Here is a 17,933-nt window from a genome sequence, read left to right on the forward strand (position 1 = left end):
ATAACGATAACAATAAAATTATTAATAAAACTAATAATATATAACAATAATATATTAATTAACCCTCAACTGATACTTGTTTGTTTTTTCTTCTTTCAATAATAGAGGCACCTCCTAAATTTAATTCAAAAATTCTAGCTTGTTGTTGCTTATGACTATTATTGTTATAATTATATTTATGATGATGAGTAGTGGTTTTTTGAGATGTTGTATGAGTTGGATTTGATGATTCTAATACATGACCTTCTCTATCAACATTTTCTTCATTTTCTTCTTCTTCCTCTTCTACTAAATCTTGAATTGTATTAGGATTTAATTTACCAAGAGCAGCTTCTTCACCCATTCTATGTACTGCAGTAGATATATCAAATGCATCACGAAGTGCTACAGCAGCAGGAGAATATAATTCTTGAGAATTCTTATACTTCTTAGAATATTTAACATTAAAACTTTGAATTGGATGAACTTCATTAGATCGTTCGGATTTTGGTTTAGGAATTTCTTTCAGATCAGCAGAAACTTTATTTAACCAAGGATCACTTAAAAGATCATTAATTGTATATCTTCTTTTAGGATCAACCGTTAATAATTTACTAACACATCGTTTAGCTTCAATAGATATTTCATCCCACCAAGGACTAAGAAATGTATATTCACCTCGAGCAACTTTTTCAGTTAATGATTCAATTCTTTCATCATAAAATGGAGGAAATCCACATAATAATGTATATAAAACACATCCAATAGCCCACATATCAACTTCTCTAGAATAACGTTCATCTCTAACTATTTCAGGGGCAGTATAACCAACAGTTCCACAAGGAGTCTTTGTATTATGTTCCCAAATTTGTTTAGATAAACCAAAATCAGCTAATTTAATAAGACCAATTCCACCTCCTCCAACTCCAAAAGTAAATTCTCCTTCATCTTGTTTAGTATTGGGATCATCTGATTTTCTTAATTTGGAAAGTGGATCTTTACTAGGAATTATATCAATTGGCATAAATAATAAATTTTCTGGTTTTATATCACGATGAACAATTCCTACTTCTTCATGAAGATATCTAACGGCTTTTGCAACTTGATAAATTACATGACGACATAAATCTTCCGAGAAATAAGTATACTTTACGATTTGAGTAAATACTTCACCACCAATGGCTAATTCTTGAACAATATAATAATAAGTTGGAGAATCAATAAATTCAATAAATTTTACAATATTAGGATGACTTAATTGTCTCATAATAGTAACTTCTTTTAATACTGCTTGCTTTTGAACTTGATCCATTTGAAATTTTCGTAATATTTTAACGGCAACAAATCTACCTGATGGAATATGTTTAGCTTTATAAACCACAGAAAATGCTCCTTCTCCCATTTTATCAATAATTTCATAATTATCTAAATTAGGGTATTTAGCCTGCTTTTCTCTTTGTTTCTCGAGTCTTTCTTGTTCAACTATATGGGTTGCAACATGTTGATAATTCCTATCATCATGTGGTTGTTCTGTTGGTGTTGGATATACATTTTGAATAGCAGAATTACTAATTAAAGTTATATCCAGATAATTACTATTGGTATATATTCCATTAGTATCATTAGTTGGAATATGATTATTATTGGTAGCACTTAATTGTTCATGATTGATATTCAAATCTGGATTGAACTGAGATGGTAAAGTAACATTTGGGTATGAATTTGAATTACTTATATTTTGATCTGTAGTTGTTGTTTGTCTCTTTTTTATATCATTAGCTTGCTTCCCATGTCTAATGAATGCTTTTAAATTTTCAAACATGATGATTGTTGGTTGGTGGATGGGGATTGTTTTTTAATTTAGGTTTTATCAAGTCTATAAAATGGTCCGTATATAAAGTAAGGTTAGGTATATATCCATAAGCAATAATTCAATAAAACTAATGAGATGGGTGCGGAGTATCAGTCAAAATGAATAGAAAGTAAATATTTCAATAATGATTGATTTGAAATTATGTGATATTTGATATATTCAATGATAGTCAGGAAATTAAACTTAAGGTAAATGTAAATTATTCCAGTAAAACCCAAAGTAATGTTGAAGTAGTAACTGTTGAAAGTGATTGGAATGATAAAATTAAATTAATCTAATCCAAATGTCTCACTCAGCAAAAAATAAAAATCGAGGGACGAGCAACAAAAGCTTATACGCCGCTTAGATTTACTGAAATAATGTTAAATAATAAATGTGAGAAAATGTGTGGTCTGGGCCTTTATTATTTCAAAATTATAGTCAGCGAAGTGTGGATATTAAGTTTGAAGAGAAGGATAAATGCGACCCTTTGTTAAATTAGGTAGTATAAATTACAGCAATTCATTTAAAAAAATTCAAAGCTTAATGACAGATTTGATCTTTGAAATACTGTACTGTATAATATAATAACCATAATTTAATCGTATTAAAAATTGTTCTATTGCAACCCACAAATGATTAACCCTATTTTTTTCTTGTTTTTTCTTTTCTTGCTTTTTTTATTAAATGTATCTATGGCTACTACTACTACTACTACTACATTTTCTAATTCATATTAAAATTAGTAACATTCTAATAAACAACGTAATGTTTAATATTGAAATATCGTAATATCTTTTTAGTTCTTAATATGAATGATGTTATAATGCATACTAAGGTTTTCGTATTATGCATTAACTTCTTGGCTACTTTTGTGTACTATACTGAGCTAGCTTTACGACATTTCGTATCACCTTTGCTCTTTCCGACATTCTCAGATTGCTTTTTTGTCTAAAATTGCTACTCTACGACATTATGACGTTGCCTATTGCGCTTTAAATTCACTTTATGAAAGTCGTGGGTTTATGAACAAAATATCAAATCTTACTCAATAGTGTATTTTGGTCAAATTTGTTTTTGTTCGATCTCGATATGTTCGTGTACACTAAAAAATACCAAGTTACTTCTACTATAGTATAGAAAATATTCAAACCTTACCGTTATTAATATGACTTCATCTACTTCACCTCCAGCTATTGTCTTCACCGATTGGGATGGTACTGTTACTTTACAAGATTCCAACGATTATTTAACTGATAATATTGGTTTCGGTTTAGCAAAAAGATCAGAAATTAATGATCAAATATTAATTGGAACCCAATCTTTTAGAGACGGGTTCAGAGAAATGTTGGAATCAATTTCAACTCCTTTCCCTGAATGTATTGACCTCTTATTGAAGAATGTTCAATTAGATCCTGGATTTAAAGAATTTTATCATTGGTGTGAAGCCAAACATATACCAGTCATTGTAATTAGTTCTGGTATGAAACCAATTATTTATGCTTTATTGAAAAATTTAGTTGGTGAAGAAGCAATTAAAAATATCGACATTATTTCTAATGATGTTAAAATTGATGAAGTATCGAAAAAATGGGAAATTGTTTACAAAGATCCTGAATCTCCTTTTGGTCATGACAAAGCAAATTCAATTAAAGAATATTTAACAAATCATGGTTATAATTCTTCAAACACTCCTTTATTATTTTATTCTGGTGATGGAGTCTCAGATTTATCAGCTGCTAAAGAAACTGATTTACTTTTCGCAAAGCACGGTAAAGATTTAATCAAATACTGTATTAGAGAAAATATTCCTTATACTGAATTCAATAGTTTTGCTGATATCTTATCTAAAATTACTAAAATTATAGAAGCAGATGGAAAGAATATTAAAGAATTCATTGAAAATAAATAATTATCACATTATATGATTAGAAAAATTTTATAGAATATAATTAGAGATCAAATAGAAATAGCTGTGATATTATTGTATAGTATCACCATATTATTTTTTTTTCAGAGAATTTTGTATCGAAACTGATGAAAGGAGTCTTAAAATGCCAAATGAGTTGTCTGAGAGGCTTTATTGATATATACATAACCTTGTGCTCTATTGTAAGTCTCTTTGTATCCAAATATTTTCAAAACATTTAAAAAGCGTAGCCTTTCAACAATAATCATTAACTAAATTTGGTAGGTAGCACTAATCGAGAAATTTCCTAATTAGGCAATGATGATATCGTAATTTTCAATTCAAATGCGACTAAATGCAACAAAATAAAATACCTAATCGGTTACCGTTGCGAATTTTTCTAGCGAGGAACCCTTAGGGGGTTGAGAAATTTGACATGCCCCACCATGAATAACTTTAACTTTGATTATCTTTCTTCTCAGATAAGAGCAAGTTTGAGATGCAAAGAGGTTGAAAACAATTACTAGTCAAATACCATTAAGAATTGAGACAAAATTACAATTACAATTACAATTACATTCACCGAGCTGATCATTTAAAGAATTCTGCTTGACTCTAGAACAACTAACGAACACTCGTTCAAACAGCAGTAGTTCTGCAAAATTCAATTATTCTTAGGCCTGAAAAAAATGACAAATGTTACATATATAACACCCAATCCTAAGGGATACACTGTATCAGTTGGAGTCATTCGAATAATCGAAGCCGTGAACAATGGTGCAGCTGATGGAACTGGTATCCATAAAATATTAAATCTTGCAAAAGGCATAATAGGACCTAATTTGCCCTTACCAATTGTCCAATATTGTGTTGGTATTCAGAATAACTTACTTGGAGGATATCCAAGTCATTGGGAAATCATTCCATCTTCAATATTTGTAGTAATATTTGCAATTCTTTTCATTGTTCATTTATTCATCTTCATTGTAAATTTTACAAGGGGCCATTTCTTTACACTTTCATTAGGTTGGTCATTTGCTGCACTTCTAAGGTTATCATCTTTTGCACTCAGAATCTCGTGGGCTCAGGATATTAATAGAGTTCTTATTGGAATCGCAAACGAGATTCTTTTCGTCCTTCCTACAGTGTTTCTTGTGTCCTTTAATTTGGTGTTAGCACAGAGATTATTCACTTGGAGACATCCTGTAGGGGGGTCAAGAAAACTCTTTTGGGGCTTCATGATGGGTTTGTACATCTTTGTTTTTGGTATCGTTGCTTTGACCATTGTTGCATCAGCAACTCCCTATTTAGCATTTTTGTCTTCACATATGTATTTGAGTTACAAGAAATGTGTTATGGCAACTGCCATCTTAGTTATTGTTTATGCCTTAACAGCAGTTGCTCTTATTGGTCTTTCATTTTGGCTTCCAACATCCAAAGATGAAAATTTGTATACTTACCAACCATGGTGGATTGAAAGTTTCCATCCCTTTTATTTTGTTCCTAAAGGTGCAGCAAGAGAAGCAGAACAAACTTTTATGAAAAGAAATCATAATCATAGGCATGCAATCAGAGTTATTGCAGCAACTCATCATCATTATAAGATGGTTGAAGGTTTGAGTAATGAAAGAGGTGACTTGAAACATAATATTTCTTTACTCGTAATTATTATCTCAACTATACTTTTATTTCTCAGTAATGTCATTAGATGTGTTATTGTCTTTCAAAGTAGGTATAATTACTATGCTTCACCCCTAGCACAACCTGCAGTCATGTACCTTGTTTGGGGTGGGTTTGAATTGATAATGCATTTGGGTTACATTCTTGGGAGGGCTGATCTTAGATTTTACAGGCCCGATATATTACCTGAAGTGGTGAGATCAATTGTTACTGCAGAACAATCTGGAATGATTAGTGAGGCTGAAAGTGAAGCAAATTCTGAAGATTATTATGCTCAACAATATGGAATAAACAGCTTTGAGGACGAAGAAATCTCTCATACTAGCCTTGAAAGAATTAATGTACCTCCCAGATATTCTTATCCATCCGAAATCAGTCAGAAGAGAGATGACGAATCTGAATTTTACTTCTAATACTGATATTATTCATTCTAATCTTTTTCTTATTTATTTAGATATATTTATTAGACTACTTCTGTTCGTTTATTTATGTTTTAATTTATTTATTTATTGTGTTATTTAATTGATTAAATCGGTTGCAAATTTATAATGTTGTTTCTGCACTACTTCCGTTTGGCTTGCCCCTCACACTTCCAAGTAGATGAAAATTCTCGGATTTTCTGCTGTACCTTTTTTTAGTAAAAATGATTAAATAAATAAATAGTAAAATATTCTTCTGAAGTTAACAATTGAGGGCAATGATTGAAAATTTCCAAGACATATATACACTGAAACCATCAGGTTAGTATTGACTTATTCATCATAAAGGTCCATAAAATTTATACTTGATGCATAGTGAGATTTTCGCAGTTGTTGTCTATATGTGGTAAAGTTACACAATAATTTTGTAGAGAGAAATTACCTAATTTGGAAAGGACATCTACACTTTTCGCGGGGTTAGATTTTGCATTCCAATTGCGACAATGCAGAAAGGCATACAATATCACTATATTGCATATATAAAAACCAATTTCTTGAAGATTTAATTAAAGTGTTTAAATGTTGAACAATATTTGCTTCTTCTTTGGTATAGTAGTTATTCATTCTTTTAATCATCGTGGTATTCTGAACAGTTTAAATTCATTTGCTCCATATTCAATTATAAACCACGAAAACCATTTTCGAGTCTATACAGACTTATCTCACATAATTAGCATTAAAACTAATATAATAAAACAAAAATGGTTGTATATTTCAATAATACCCTTCGGTATGATCCTCAATATACTACTGTTGAAGGAGTTGTCAATTTAATTCTTCGAATGGAAAATTATCCAGCAAGAGGTACGGGAATTTCCAAATTAGTTGATTTGGTACATAATCTACTGGGACCCAATATTCCTCCTACAGTCGTTTCATATGTTGTTGGCCTTCAAAATAATTTATTTGGTTCATATCCTGGTACTGACGAAGTTGGTCCTAGTATTCTATTTACAGTATTATTTTTCATTATAACACTAATGCATTTGCTATTATTTGTCATAAACTTTTCAAGAGGTCATTTCTTTTGGGTTTCAATTGGATGGATATTTTATGGATTAATGAGAACTGTTGGCTTTGCGTTAAGGGCAGTATGGGCAAGTGATGTTACATTAATTGCTATCGGTTTGACTAGTGAGGTTTTATGTATTGTTCCTTCCATCATTATTGTATCATTGAACTTAATTTTGGCCCAAAGATTATTCACATGGAGACATCCAGTTGGTGGTTCTAGAAAGCTTTTCTGGGGATTCATGTTAACTACTTATGCTGTTGTCATTTTGTTAATCGGAGTGGTCATTTTTGGTTCTTTCATTCCGTATTTATATTTTTTGAATCAAAGTGCTTATGATTCTTATCGAGTTGCCGTCAAATCAATTTCTATCTTAGTCATTGCCTACAGTTTAACTTCTATTGCTTTGATTGGATTATCATTCTGGCTTCCAACATCTAAAGATGAAAATTTGTATACTTACCAACCATGGTGGATTGAAAGTTTCAGTCCATTTTATTTTGTACAACCAGGAGCTGCACAAAGAGCAGAAGAAACTTTTATGAAAAGAAATCATAATCATAGGCATGCAATCAGAGTTATTGCGGCAACTCACCACCATTATAAGATGGTTAAAGGTTTGAGTAATGAAAGAGGTGACTTGAAACATAACATTTCTTTATTAATTATTATCATATCTACGGTATTAATCTTTATCGGTGCTGTTGGAAGATGTGTTGTTACATTCCAATATAGCTTTAATAGGAATGCATCACCAGCTGCCAGTAAGGCATTTATGTATATATGTTGGGGTGCTTTTGAAGTCATTATCAATATATTATATATTATTGGTAGAGTTGATCTTAGATTCTACAGACCTGACATATTACCCCGGAAAGTCAGATCAATTATTACAGCCGAACAATCATATTATCCATCTGATTATGAGGAAGATGAAGAATCGATTGAAAAGGAAGGTTCAGATCACAATCGTTATGACAGTTATCACCCTCGTGAATCAGCTAATGGTTATGAAGATGCAGATGACGAATCACACGATAATGGACATTGGAATTTCGTCGATGTTGACGTGGATGGAAGTTCAATATCTAGTCCATTACCTAGGGCTCCATACCCTCATAAAGAAAAGGGCAGAATGAGTAATGATAACGACTCTGAATTTAACTTTTAGTTGACAACATTTAGTCTCTATGAATTTATTAATATTTATATAAATTATCAAAATGTAGAAAATATTTAATTTGGTTTATGTAGAAATAAATTAATGGTTTTCATTATTTGCGCTTAATTATAATTAACTTCTTTGCTATATTTTAGCCACTTTTTTTTTGACTCTCTAAGATCCGCCTGCGCCAAAAAAAAGATTCTAATTGTAATTGATGTTTATTTTTGTGATAGAAATTTAAATGAAAAATTTTATTGCAACGAATCGAATGAAGAATTTTTATAATTTTTATACAGATATACCACTTTCTTTTCTTGTTATAATTGATTCCATAGTTTAATTGAGTACTCTATCTATCAATTATGAGTAGTGAAAAATTAACCCACCCTGGGGTCAAGGATGGTTGGTTTGCTGAAATTTCCAATACCATGTGGCCAGGTCAAGCTATGTCTTTAAGAGTCGAAGAAATTTTACACGTTGAAAAATCCAAATACCAAGATGTCTTGGTTTTCAAATCAACTGATTACGGTAATGTTTTGGTTTTAGACAACTGTATTCAATGTACTGAACGTGATGAATTTTCTTATCAAGAAATGATCACTCATTTAGCCTTAAATTCTCACCCAAATCCAAAGAAGGCTTTAGTTATTGGTGGTGGTGATGGTGGTGTCTTAAGAGAAATCTTAAAACATGAATCCATTGAAGAAGCTTGGTTATGTGACATTGATGAAACTGTCATTGAAGTTTCAAAGAAATTCTTACCAGAAATGTCTAAATCTTACCAAGACCCAAGAACTAAAGTTCACATTGGTGATGGTTTTAAATTCTTAGCTGAATATAAAAACCAATTCGATGTTATTATCACTGATTCTTCTGATCCAGAAGGTCCAGCTGAATCTCTTTTCCAAAAGCCATACTTTGAATTATTGAGAGATGCTTTAACTGAAAAGGGTGTTATCACTACTCAAGCTGAAAACATTTGGTTACACATGCCAATTATTTCTAAATTAAAGCAAGATTGTCAAGAAATATTCCCGGTTGCAGAATATGCTTACACTATGATTCCAACTTATCCAAGTGGTTCTATTGGTTTTATGGTTTGTTCAAAAGACAAAGACGCTAAGGTTCAAAAACCAATCAGATTTGATTGGAGTGATGAATTTGTTGCTAAGAACTTGAAATATTACAACAAACAAATACACGAAGCTTCTTTCGTCTTGCCAACTTGGGCTGACCAAATTTTAAACCAAAAGAAGGATTGACATCATTAATTTTATTTATTTGCAATTTGTTTAAGAATCAATGAAAACTATAGAGTAATTAATGAAATGAATCATCATCTTGTTAATTATTTTATTTCGAAAACACATTTTCGTGGATCTTTTAAATGCCTTTTATAATTATAAAGGTGTTTTCTTTTTATTTGTGTGTTTTTATTCTTAATGTTATATTGTAATGAATAATGATGTCATGACCTTAAATTATTAGACTTAAAGGTACTCTGTTTAGAAAAACCCATAAAAAAACAAAAAAAATTTAAAAACAGATCAATTACTAAAAATATCACTTTATATTATTGATGTATTTAATCGTTATAGAAAATTTATAAAAAACCAAAAAAAAATCGTTTAATATATACCTTTATTTGTCGAATTGTATGTTTTAATGTAGTTTCTTTGATTTTTGCAACCTTGGCCATTAAAAATGGTCGTGCGATTTTAACGGACAAAAGAGAAGTCTTTACAATATGTCTAACCAGCCATAAAGTAATGAAGAATTTTTGGATATTCTTAAAACCCTGACTCGAGTGATTTTCTATAAATACCGCAAACAATGCTAAATTAAAAAGGTGAAATACTGTAAAGAAGTGCCCTATGAAAACTGCAGTATTAGGCTTTTCGGACAAGTATAGCTTACAATAATAGAAATTAATGAATTACCAATTTAATCAAAGCCTTACATATATACGGTAGAACATGATCAACTGATTACGATCAATCCTGGAACTTACCTAGTTACGAGGCTCAATTGGATAATTTTGCCCAATGAAGAATATGCTCAATCCTTTGGGAGAGTGAGTGGCTTAAACTTATTCGCACAAAAGTCATTCGTTTTCCTCCATATTTTCTGCCGGCTAAGTGAAGAATATGTGCTTTGGTATTGATAGTGAATGAATGTTAACAATTCAAGGTTAAGTTGTATGATCACGTAAAATCTAATATATACAGAAGTAGCAGTAGCATTATCTTGGCAATATACGCCTAATAGTACATAATTGTAAAAAAAACAGAGTAATTTGAAATCGGACCGAATGAAAATTAAAAGATTTATGGCAATGATAAGCATGCTTCAAAATACGTCTATCTATAAAGTAAATTAATGACCTTAATTATAGAAGTAATATAGATTAATATTTCCAATATTGATTATTCAATCAGGGCAATGTTATCGAATTAAAAAGTCCATAAAACCGATATGCGGCTAATGAACCCTCTATGTAAACGCCTTTTATAACCGATAGACAATGACATAGCCATTGATTCAATTTTATTACAGTATCAAATAGTTTCAAATTAATTTTGTAATAAATAACCGAGATTAATCACAAACCTAATCAAAATTGATAACTATAGCCGGGTTTTAGTATGTTATCGGTTATAAACTTATTCTGATACATGTACGTTGATCGGTCAACTTAATGTTAAAGCCTCTTAGAAAGATATATATTTTGTGCCACAAATTATTAGGTACTGACCCACCCCAGAATTTAAAAAAATAAAAAAATAAAAAAAGAATTATCTTAACAAACAAAAGCTTACATTGAATCGCTTGATTGAAGTTTTTGTAAATTATATACAGCAATGGTCATGATTATAAATAGACCATATTTTCTTTTAATTTAAATTCTTTTTATAAAAATTATTTGTAGAATTATTATCTATTTATACTTTAATATCAATAACAATTAATTAATCAATTATGGAAGCCGAATCTTCTCATTCATTCGATGCTGATGCATATAAGCAAGCAGTTAGAGTTGAGCCAAGTGCTAAAGTTCCTATGAAATTAACCAATTTTACTAAATCATATGAAACACCTGAATTCAATACTTATCAACATTTTATTAATAATATGGGTCAAATATTTGGTTCATGTGGTGTATTTTGTTTTCTTTGTAGAAATCCTTATAGAGAAGTTGAGCAAGGTGAAGTTGGATTAGTTCAAACTTTTGGTGCTTTATCAAGAACTGTTGAACCAGGGTTATCTTATGTTAATACATGGTCTGAAAAATTAACTAGAGTATCAATTAAAATAAATATTCGTGAAATTCCTGCTCAAAGATGTTTTACTAAAGATAATGTAAGTGTTATTATTACTTCTGTTGCTTATTATAATATTATTGATCCTCAAAAGGCTATTTTTGCAATTGCTGATATTCATACTGCTATTATTGAAAGAACTCAAAATACTTTGAGAGATGTTGTTGGTAGTAGATCTTTACAAGAAGTTGTTGAAAAGAGAGAAGAAATTGCTGAATCAATTGAACATATTATTGCTAATACTGCTTTTGATTGGGGTGTTCATATTGAATCAATTTTAATTAAAGATTTAACTTTACCTGAAAAGGTACAAGCTTCATTATCAATGGCTGCAGAAGCTAAGAGAATTGGTGAAGGTAAGATTATTAATGCTAAAGCTGAAGTTGAAAGTGCTAAATTAATGAGAAAAGCTGCTGATATTTTAGCTTCTAAGCCTGCTATGCAAATTAGATATTTAGAAGCTTTACAAAATATGGCTAAAAGTTCTGGTTCAAGAGTTATTTTTATGCCATCATCTCAAGAAGTTGAAAGAATGGCTACTACTAATATTTCTGATAAAGAAAAGGCTCAAAATTTAGATGAAGATGATGAATGGGCTCAAGGAGCTGGTTTTAATCCTCAATCTACTGGTAATAACAGACAAATTACCAATACTGTTTCTTTACAAGAAGCTTTACGTTAAAATTATAATCATTAATGAATTGTGAATTGTGAATTGTTTAAGATGATTTCTCTCTTTCGCTCTATAAGTATTATTAGTTGTACATTTAATTTATGTTTTTGAAGTGTACATCTTTTCTTTCCCCAATAAATAATTATTATTAATAATTGGTCGCTACTTGCCGAATTGGGTAGTAAATCCACCGAGAACTTCTAGAATTAGAATACTTATTTTTATACTTAGTTCCTCCAAATTGACCCCCATTTTCTCCACTAAATTGTATAACTTATAGTTATGATATACACTAGCGAAGATTGACATTAGTTGAAAAAATGTATAGGATTATTACTAGAGTTGTGAGACTATGATATGCTATTAAATAGTTCATATAATGTAAACCATTACTTTTATAAATACTATAACTACAACTATAACTATAACTATACCGATTAATGTAAACCAGTTTTATATACTATTATGATTTATCTATACTCTTTAAACTATACCAAATATAATACTATACTATAGTACAATATACTATCATGTAATATACTAGTAAATAAATTCTACTACTCTACCACAAACTACTACTTAAAAAAGTTTGTGGACTGTATAGAGCCAGCACGAGAAAAAGATCGTTACAAAATCACAAAAGGAATATTAACTATATAAATACATACGATAATTGAAAGCAGGAGCAAAGAACTATCATTGACGATTAATAATCAAAATATCCACTACTTTAGTCATTCCCATAACATTTGCTTTGATTATCTCCAAGTTTTTCACCCTCCTTATCATATCCAAGCATTCAATTTTTGTACTTGTTACTTTGCTCATTCTTCATTGTTCATACTTCATTCTCCCTCTCTTCCATTAACGGTTACATGCCCATAAATAAATCATGAATGGTCCTGGGTTTGATTGGTTAAACCTACCTCCTGGGTCTGCAGGTAATGGTATTAATCCAACTCCACCTCGACCAACTCATAGTGAAACATTAATTAATCATAATAATACTAATAATACTAATAATACTAATAATCATAATAATATAAATGGAAGTGGATCAGCGTCTCCAGCTCCAAATGTTTCATTTGGTATAAGTGGATCACCACATATTACTACAACAGATTATAGTAAAACTTATGCTTCTTCTTTACAACCAAATTTACATTCTCATCTGCAAGATTCTAATAATTCTGGATCTCCTAATTCATCAGATATTCAAAATTATTATTTTAAGAATAATTCAGCTGATCAATTAACTAGGAAAAGTTTTGGAGGTTATTCAAATTCTAATTCTAATGATAGATTAAATCCTAATAATATTAATTATAATTCAACATTTCTTAATATAACTAGAAGTGATAATAATAGTTTAGAAAGTATAGCTCATTCAAATTCTCTTGGAGGAGATAATTCAACATCTTTACTTGATTATGATGAAGATTCAGGAATTCCATTATCTTTAACAGCTCAAGAATTAACTTTACAAGAATCAAAAACTTATATGAGATGGTATAGTGATATACTAGCAAGAACTAATAGTAGAACAGTTACATTAAATGATGTATTTAATTTTTTAATTAATTTTAAATTATCTCAAATTATAAAAGATAAAATAAGTCGAATTTTTCAAAAAATTATTTATTCAATTAATATTGGAGAATTTTTTGCATTATTAAGATTAATAAGTCATACATTAACTGGAGCTGAACCTCGTAGAAAATTAATTAAAGTTCAAGCAGCAGTTCCAACACCTCCTTCAATTTTATCCAAGAAGAGACAAAATGATGATGATAATGATAGTGAAGGTAATTTAAATGATAATGATTTATCTATAGCGAATGGGATTAATAATAATGGAAATGATAATAATAATATTGGTATATCATCAATAGAACAAAATAAACCATTAGATCTTGATAGTTTTACACAATTTATTTTAACTGGTGAAAGACCTGATGATACACCAAAGAAGAAAAGAAATAAAAAATTAAAATCAGTTAAATTTTCTGATAGAATAGTAACTGATATTCATGAAGATTCATTTATGCCTTCACCTTCAGGATCTCCATTTCCTCAACAAGAAAGTTTGGATTATTCTTTACCAATGGATCAATTATTAGATCGTATGAAACTGCAACCTCAACAATCTAATCAATTTATAAAACCACCATCACCTGATGAAGATGAACAACAATTATTAAGAGATATGGAAGGACAAATTAATCATTTTAAAAATTTAAATTCAGTAGATACAGCTCTTATTGGTGGTAGTCTGGCAAGTATACATTTTCATGATGGTTATAGTAATGATAATTTACTTCAACCAAATATGACAGGTCCTGCTCAAATGTCAAGAATGTTTTCTCCATCTCCAGAACCAAAACTTTTAAAACCTAATATGACAGGTCCTACTCAAATGGCACAATTTCATTATTCACGAGATGAAGATGATGAAGATACTGGAGATTCAGGAAATAGTATTAATAATAATGAATCTCCTTCATTCTTAAGACCAAATGTTACAGGTCCAGCCGATATGGCAAGAATCTTTTCACCTGAATCTACGAATAATACTTCTGAAGTTCCTAAAATCTCATTACAATCATTTACAAATCAAATGACTGGTAATACTATGGCAAATACTCTTCAAAATTCAAGAACAACTAATGATGGTTCACCTTTACGTCCTTCATCATCTTCATTTTCTACTGGTTCAAGAACAAATGGTCCTCAACCTCCTCCTGTTCCAAATACTAGAAGAACAAGATCTATATCTTCTCCAACTCCTAGAATTAGTTCACCATTATCAAATATCGTAATTGCTGGGGATTATACAAATTCAAATCTAAATGTTAATCCAAGTCCAGTTCCTTTAAATGTTCCACCTCCAGTCCCAATAAGATCTCCACTTCATAGTAGTCCAAATCCAAGTACAACTAATGTACCATCTCTAAAGATTCCTCCTCCACCACCACCTGCAAGAAGAAGAAATACTTCATTTTCTCAAAATCAAAATCAAACTCAAACTCAAAATTCAGTTCCACCATTACCACCTAAAATTTCGATTGAAAATGATAATTCATCTTCTACAAATTTAAGTACTCTATATAATAATGGTGGATCTAATGATAGTACTATAGATATCTTAGATGATTTAAAGGCATTACAAGAGGAAGTAGATAAAATAAGAGATATGACTGGAGGGTTTTAGATTCATATCCGACATTTACATTTATATTCACATTTTCATTTTCATTTTCATTTTCATTTTCATTTTCATTTTCATTTTCATTTTCATTTTCATTTTCATTTATAACATATATATGCTTTCATGTAAGTTTAATTCTTGAGGTAGAAATTAGTTTATTAAGGATGATATTTAGTTACTAACTAACTAACTAAATAAATAAATAAATAAATAAATATGATTTTATCTATAATTCGTCGTCTATAGCATGTAATAAGCGTGATTTAAGGGCAGTTGAAAATTCATCCATTACTTTAACATTAGTATTTGGATTATAAATATCTTCACAATCTACCAAACTACTAACAACCATATGTAAAGAACCAGTTGAAGTACTAGTTATAGAAAATACAAAATGTCCTGAATGTCCAATATCTTGACTAAACCATAATTCAGAAATTTTAAGTCCATCATTAGTTTCAAAATTAAATGATCCAATATTTGAAACTTCTATAGTTGATCTTTCATAACTTCCAATTCTTCCAAGAATTAATTTAGGTATATCTATATAATTTAAAAGTCCAACATATTGGAAAGGTTTCCTTGTAGTTATATCATATTTTAAATTATTCCCAATATTAGTAATAGTATCAAATAATTTTTTAAATGGTTTTATATACATCCAACATGAACTAACACAGAAATTATATTTTAATTGATTCTTAAGTTCTGGATAATATCTTCTTCCACTTACAACAACAGTTAATTTAATTAATTTTTCTCCATCAATATAAGGAAATACTTTGAGTTGAAGTAATTCACAAACAATAGCCAGAAAATAAGGAGTAAATGTAGTATTTCTTTCTCGTAATTTTTTTAATAAATTCCTTGATTCATTATTAGTTAAAGTTACCATACGATAATTAACATCAGTTCTTCTTTGAATCATCTTATTAGTGAATAATTGAATCTTTTCAAAATCAATATTATGAAAATTCTTATAAAAGAAATTTGTAATATAATTTGGTAAAAGATCACTCCAAATTTGTAAATTAGTCCAACTATATAAAATACTAAAAAGATTAGTTAATTTATCAGTAGTTTCTGGTAAACTTGCTAAATCATTTTTATCATTTTCATAATTAAAGATTTCATCTAAAATATCTAAAGATTTATTTTTTAAATTCGATATTTCTTTTAATAAATCTTCATGGAATGCACTAGCACCATTGGCATCAAATAAAACATGATCACAACAAAATGAAACATATTGAATATCTTTAAATTCATAAATATATAATTTCCATAAAATATTTTGATCATTAAGTTTAAATCGTTTTAAATTTAATGATTTCAAAGTTTGTTCATTAAATTCATGATTAATAGTTTCAAATTCAACTATATCATTATATTGAATTTTTTCAATTGGTTTAACAGTATAATCAAATATAAGTGGATTAGGATCATTACCTTTAAAATAATTAACTGTAAATATAGGATTATTTAAAATTAAATTTCTAACACCATGAGATAAAATTTGTGGAGTTAATTTTATATTATATTGAGCTGTAACATTAAAATTATGATACATAGATTCAACATTTCTAACTATATAATTATTCTCATAGTACGTCGTACCTCTTGTGTGTCTATCAAGAACCATATCTATTATGTTTAGAAGTTTAATAATATGCTATAAGGTAATAAGGTAAAGATTTTCTTCTCCATAGATAGTACCAAAGATTGAAAAATTTAGAGTTGACCTGGCTTTTTATATAGGGGCTTTTGGAGCTTTGGGAGCTTTGGGGGGCTTCGCACTAATTTATATATGAAAGGTTTAAAGTTATATATATGAACCTTAATTTCTCAATATGTCTAAGATGAGCTAATGGTAAAGAAGATATCAAGTTGCATAAACACCGAACCACTCTAGTAAATGAACTGGTGGTTAAAAAGGGTCTATAATTAGTAGAACTCTCAAAGAATAAACTCCGAAAATTACTATATCCGTTCATCTCCGAATTGTTTATTTCCGCTTTAGAAACGAGAAATGCGAACTAAGAAGAAACATAATAGGACCAATAGGCTGAAATAGGAGTAAACTCAGTGAATAGGGGAAAAGGGGAAAAGGGGAAAAGGGGAAACACATTTAACTCATTAATGAATATTGAGCCAATTAAGAGAAGAGTAACTTAGAGAGATGTAAGAGATAAGCAGGTATATCTTCACTATCTACTGAAATCATTATGTAACTGTCGGTCTAGTTAGTTTAACAAACGGTCTGTTTATATCTCTTGTGAAATCAATTAACTAATCTCTAGTAAGTTGTTCATCATTAGTTGAATTATAAGAAAAAACTTAACCCAAAAGTGCAATCTGGTAGCGCGCCGACATTTTCCTCTAAGAAACTTTTTTCACGTGATTTTAGTCACGTGAACTGTCACTTTTTAAAGCCCGACAATTTTTAAAAGTTCGGAAATTAGCTTCACTAGCTCAGTCGGTAGAGCGTCAGTCTCATAGTTAATTACGATTGTGAAATCTGAAGGTCGACAGTTCGAACCTGCCGTGGAGCAATTTCTTTTTTTCCCTATCATTTGGGTTTATATGCAGTATCTTTTTTTCTATTTGTAAACAAACGCGAAGTTAATGAAAATATACAAACAATCCAGTTTGGGGT

At 29.7% G+C, this 17,933-nt stretch overlaps 8 protein-coding genes and 1 non-coding gene across 9 annotated transcripts; 7 read left to right on the forward strand and 2 right to left on the reverse strand. All coding sequences in view use genetic code 12, as the record gives it.

The window, feature by feature from the left end:
* Nucleotides 1–58: 58 nt before the first annotated feature.
* RCK2 (serine/threonine protein kinase) lies at nucleotides 59–1,801 on the reverse strand (the record flags this gene model as incomplete). Its single annotated transcript, XM_064885476.1, has 1 exon — nucleotides 59–1,801. One exon carries the CDS (start codon nucleotides 1,799–1,801, stop codon nucleotides 59–61), a length of 1,743 nt encoding a protein of 580 aa, XP_064737517.1.
* A 705-nt stretch (nucleotides 1,802–2,506) lies between these two features.
* On the forward strand, nucleotides 2,507–4,086 carry RJT21DRAFT_37659 (putative phosphoric monoester hydrolase). Its single transcript, XM_064884373.1, has one exon. It carries the CDS (start codon nucleotides 3,000–3,002, stop codon nucleotides 3,741–3,743), a length of 744 nt encoding a protein of 247 aa, XP_064737518.1. The 5' UTR covers nucleotides 2,507–2,999; the 3' UTR covers nucleotides 3,744–4,086.
* On the forward strand, nucleotides 4,087–5,899 carry RJT21DRAFT_37660 (DUF3112 domain-containing protein). Its single transcript, XM_064884374.1, has one exon. It carries the CDS (start codon nucleotides 4,430–4,432, stop codon nucleotides 5,831–5,833), a length of 1,404 nt encoding a protein of 467 aa, XP_064737519.1. The 5' UTR covers nucleotides 4,087–4,429; the 3' UTR covers nucleotides 5,834–5,899.
* Nucleotides 5,900–6,600: 701 nt separating this feature from the next.
* RJT21DRAFT_114367 (DUF3112 domain-containing protein) lies at nucleotides 6,601–8,082 on the forward strand (the record flags this gene model as incomplete). Its single annotated transcript, XM_064880241.1, has 1 exon — nucleotides 6,601–8,082. The coding sequence occupies one exon, from the start codon at nucleotides 6,601–6,603 to the stop codon at nucleotides 8,080–8,082; it is 1,482 nt and encodes a 493-aa protein (XP_064737520.1).
* Nucleotides 8,083–8,260: 178 nt separating this feature from the next.
* On the forward strand, nucleotides 8,261–9,736 carry SPE3 (spermidine synthase). The gene has a single exon (XM_064884375.1). It carries the CDS (start codon nucleotides 8,439–8,441, stop codon nucleotides 9,336–9,338), a length of 900 nt encoding a protein of 299 aa, XP_064737521.1. The 5' UTR covers nucleotides 8,261–8,438; the 3' UTR covers nucleotides 9,339–9,736.
* A 1,206-nt stretch (nucleotides 9,737–10,942) lies between these two features.
* Nucleotides 10,943–12,562, forward strand: RJT21DRAFT_120825 (uncharacterized protein). The gene has a single exon (XM_064881858.1). The coding sequence runs from the start codon at nucleotides 11,056–11,058 to the stop codon at nucleotides 12,076–12,078; it is 1,023 nt and encodes a 340-aa protein (XP_064737522.1). The 5' UTR covers nucleotides 10,943–11,055; the 3' UTR covers nucleotides 12,079–12,562.
* Nucleotides 12,563–12,740: 178 nt separating this feature from the next.
* Nucleotides 12,741–15,381, forward strand: RJT21DRAFT_120826 (uncharacterized protein). The gene has a single exon (XM_064881859.1). The coding sequence runs from the start codon at nucleotides 12,962–12,964 to the stop codon at nucleotides 15,278–15,280; it is 2,319 nt and encodes a 772-aa protein (XP_064737523.1). The 5' UTR covers nucleotides 12,741–12,961; the 3' UTR covers nucleotides 15,281–15,381.
* A 10-nt stretch (nucleotides 15,382–15,391) lies between these two features.
* RJT21DRAFT_120827 (putative alcohol acetyltransferase) lies at nucleotides 15,392–17,189 on the reverse strand. The gene has a single exon (XM_064881860.1). It carries the CDS (start codon nucleotides 16,917–16,919, stop codon nucleotides 15,504–15,506), a length of 1,416 nt encoding a protein of 471 aa, XP_064737524.1. The 5' UTR covers nucleotides 16,920–17,189; the 3' UTR covers nucleotides 15,392–15,503.
* A 549-nt stretch (nucleotides 17,190–17,738) lies between these two features.
* On the forward strand, nucleotides 17,739–17,829 carry RJT21DRAFT_t95. The gene has a single exon. It is a non-coding gene; the product is annotated as a tRNA-Met (tRNA).
* Nucleotides 17,830–17,933: the final 104 nt, after the last annotated feature.

Source organism: Scheffersomyces amazonensis, assembly GCF_036850825.1.
Source record: "Scheffersomyces amazonensis strain UFMG-HMD-26.3 chromosome Unknown RJT21scaffold_4, whole genome shotgun sequence".
NCBI classification, from domain to species: domain Eukaryota; kingdom Fungi; phylum Ascomycota; class Pichiomycetes; order Serinales; family Debaryomycetaceae; genus Scheffersomyces; species Scheffersomyces amazonensis.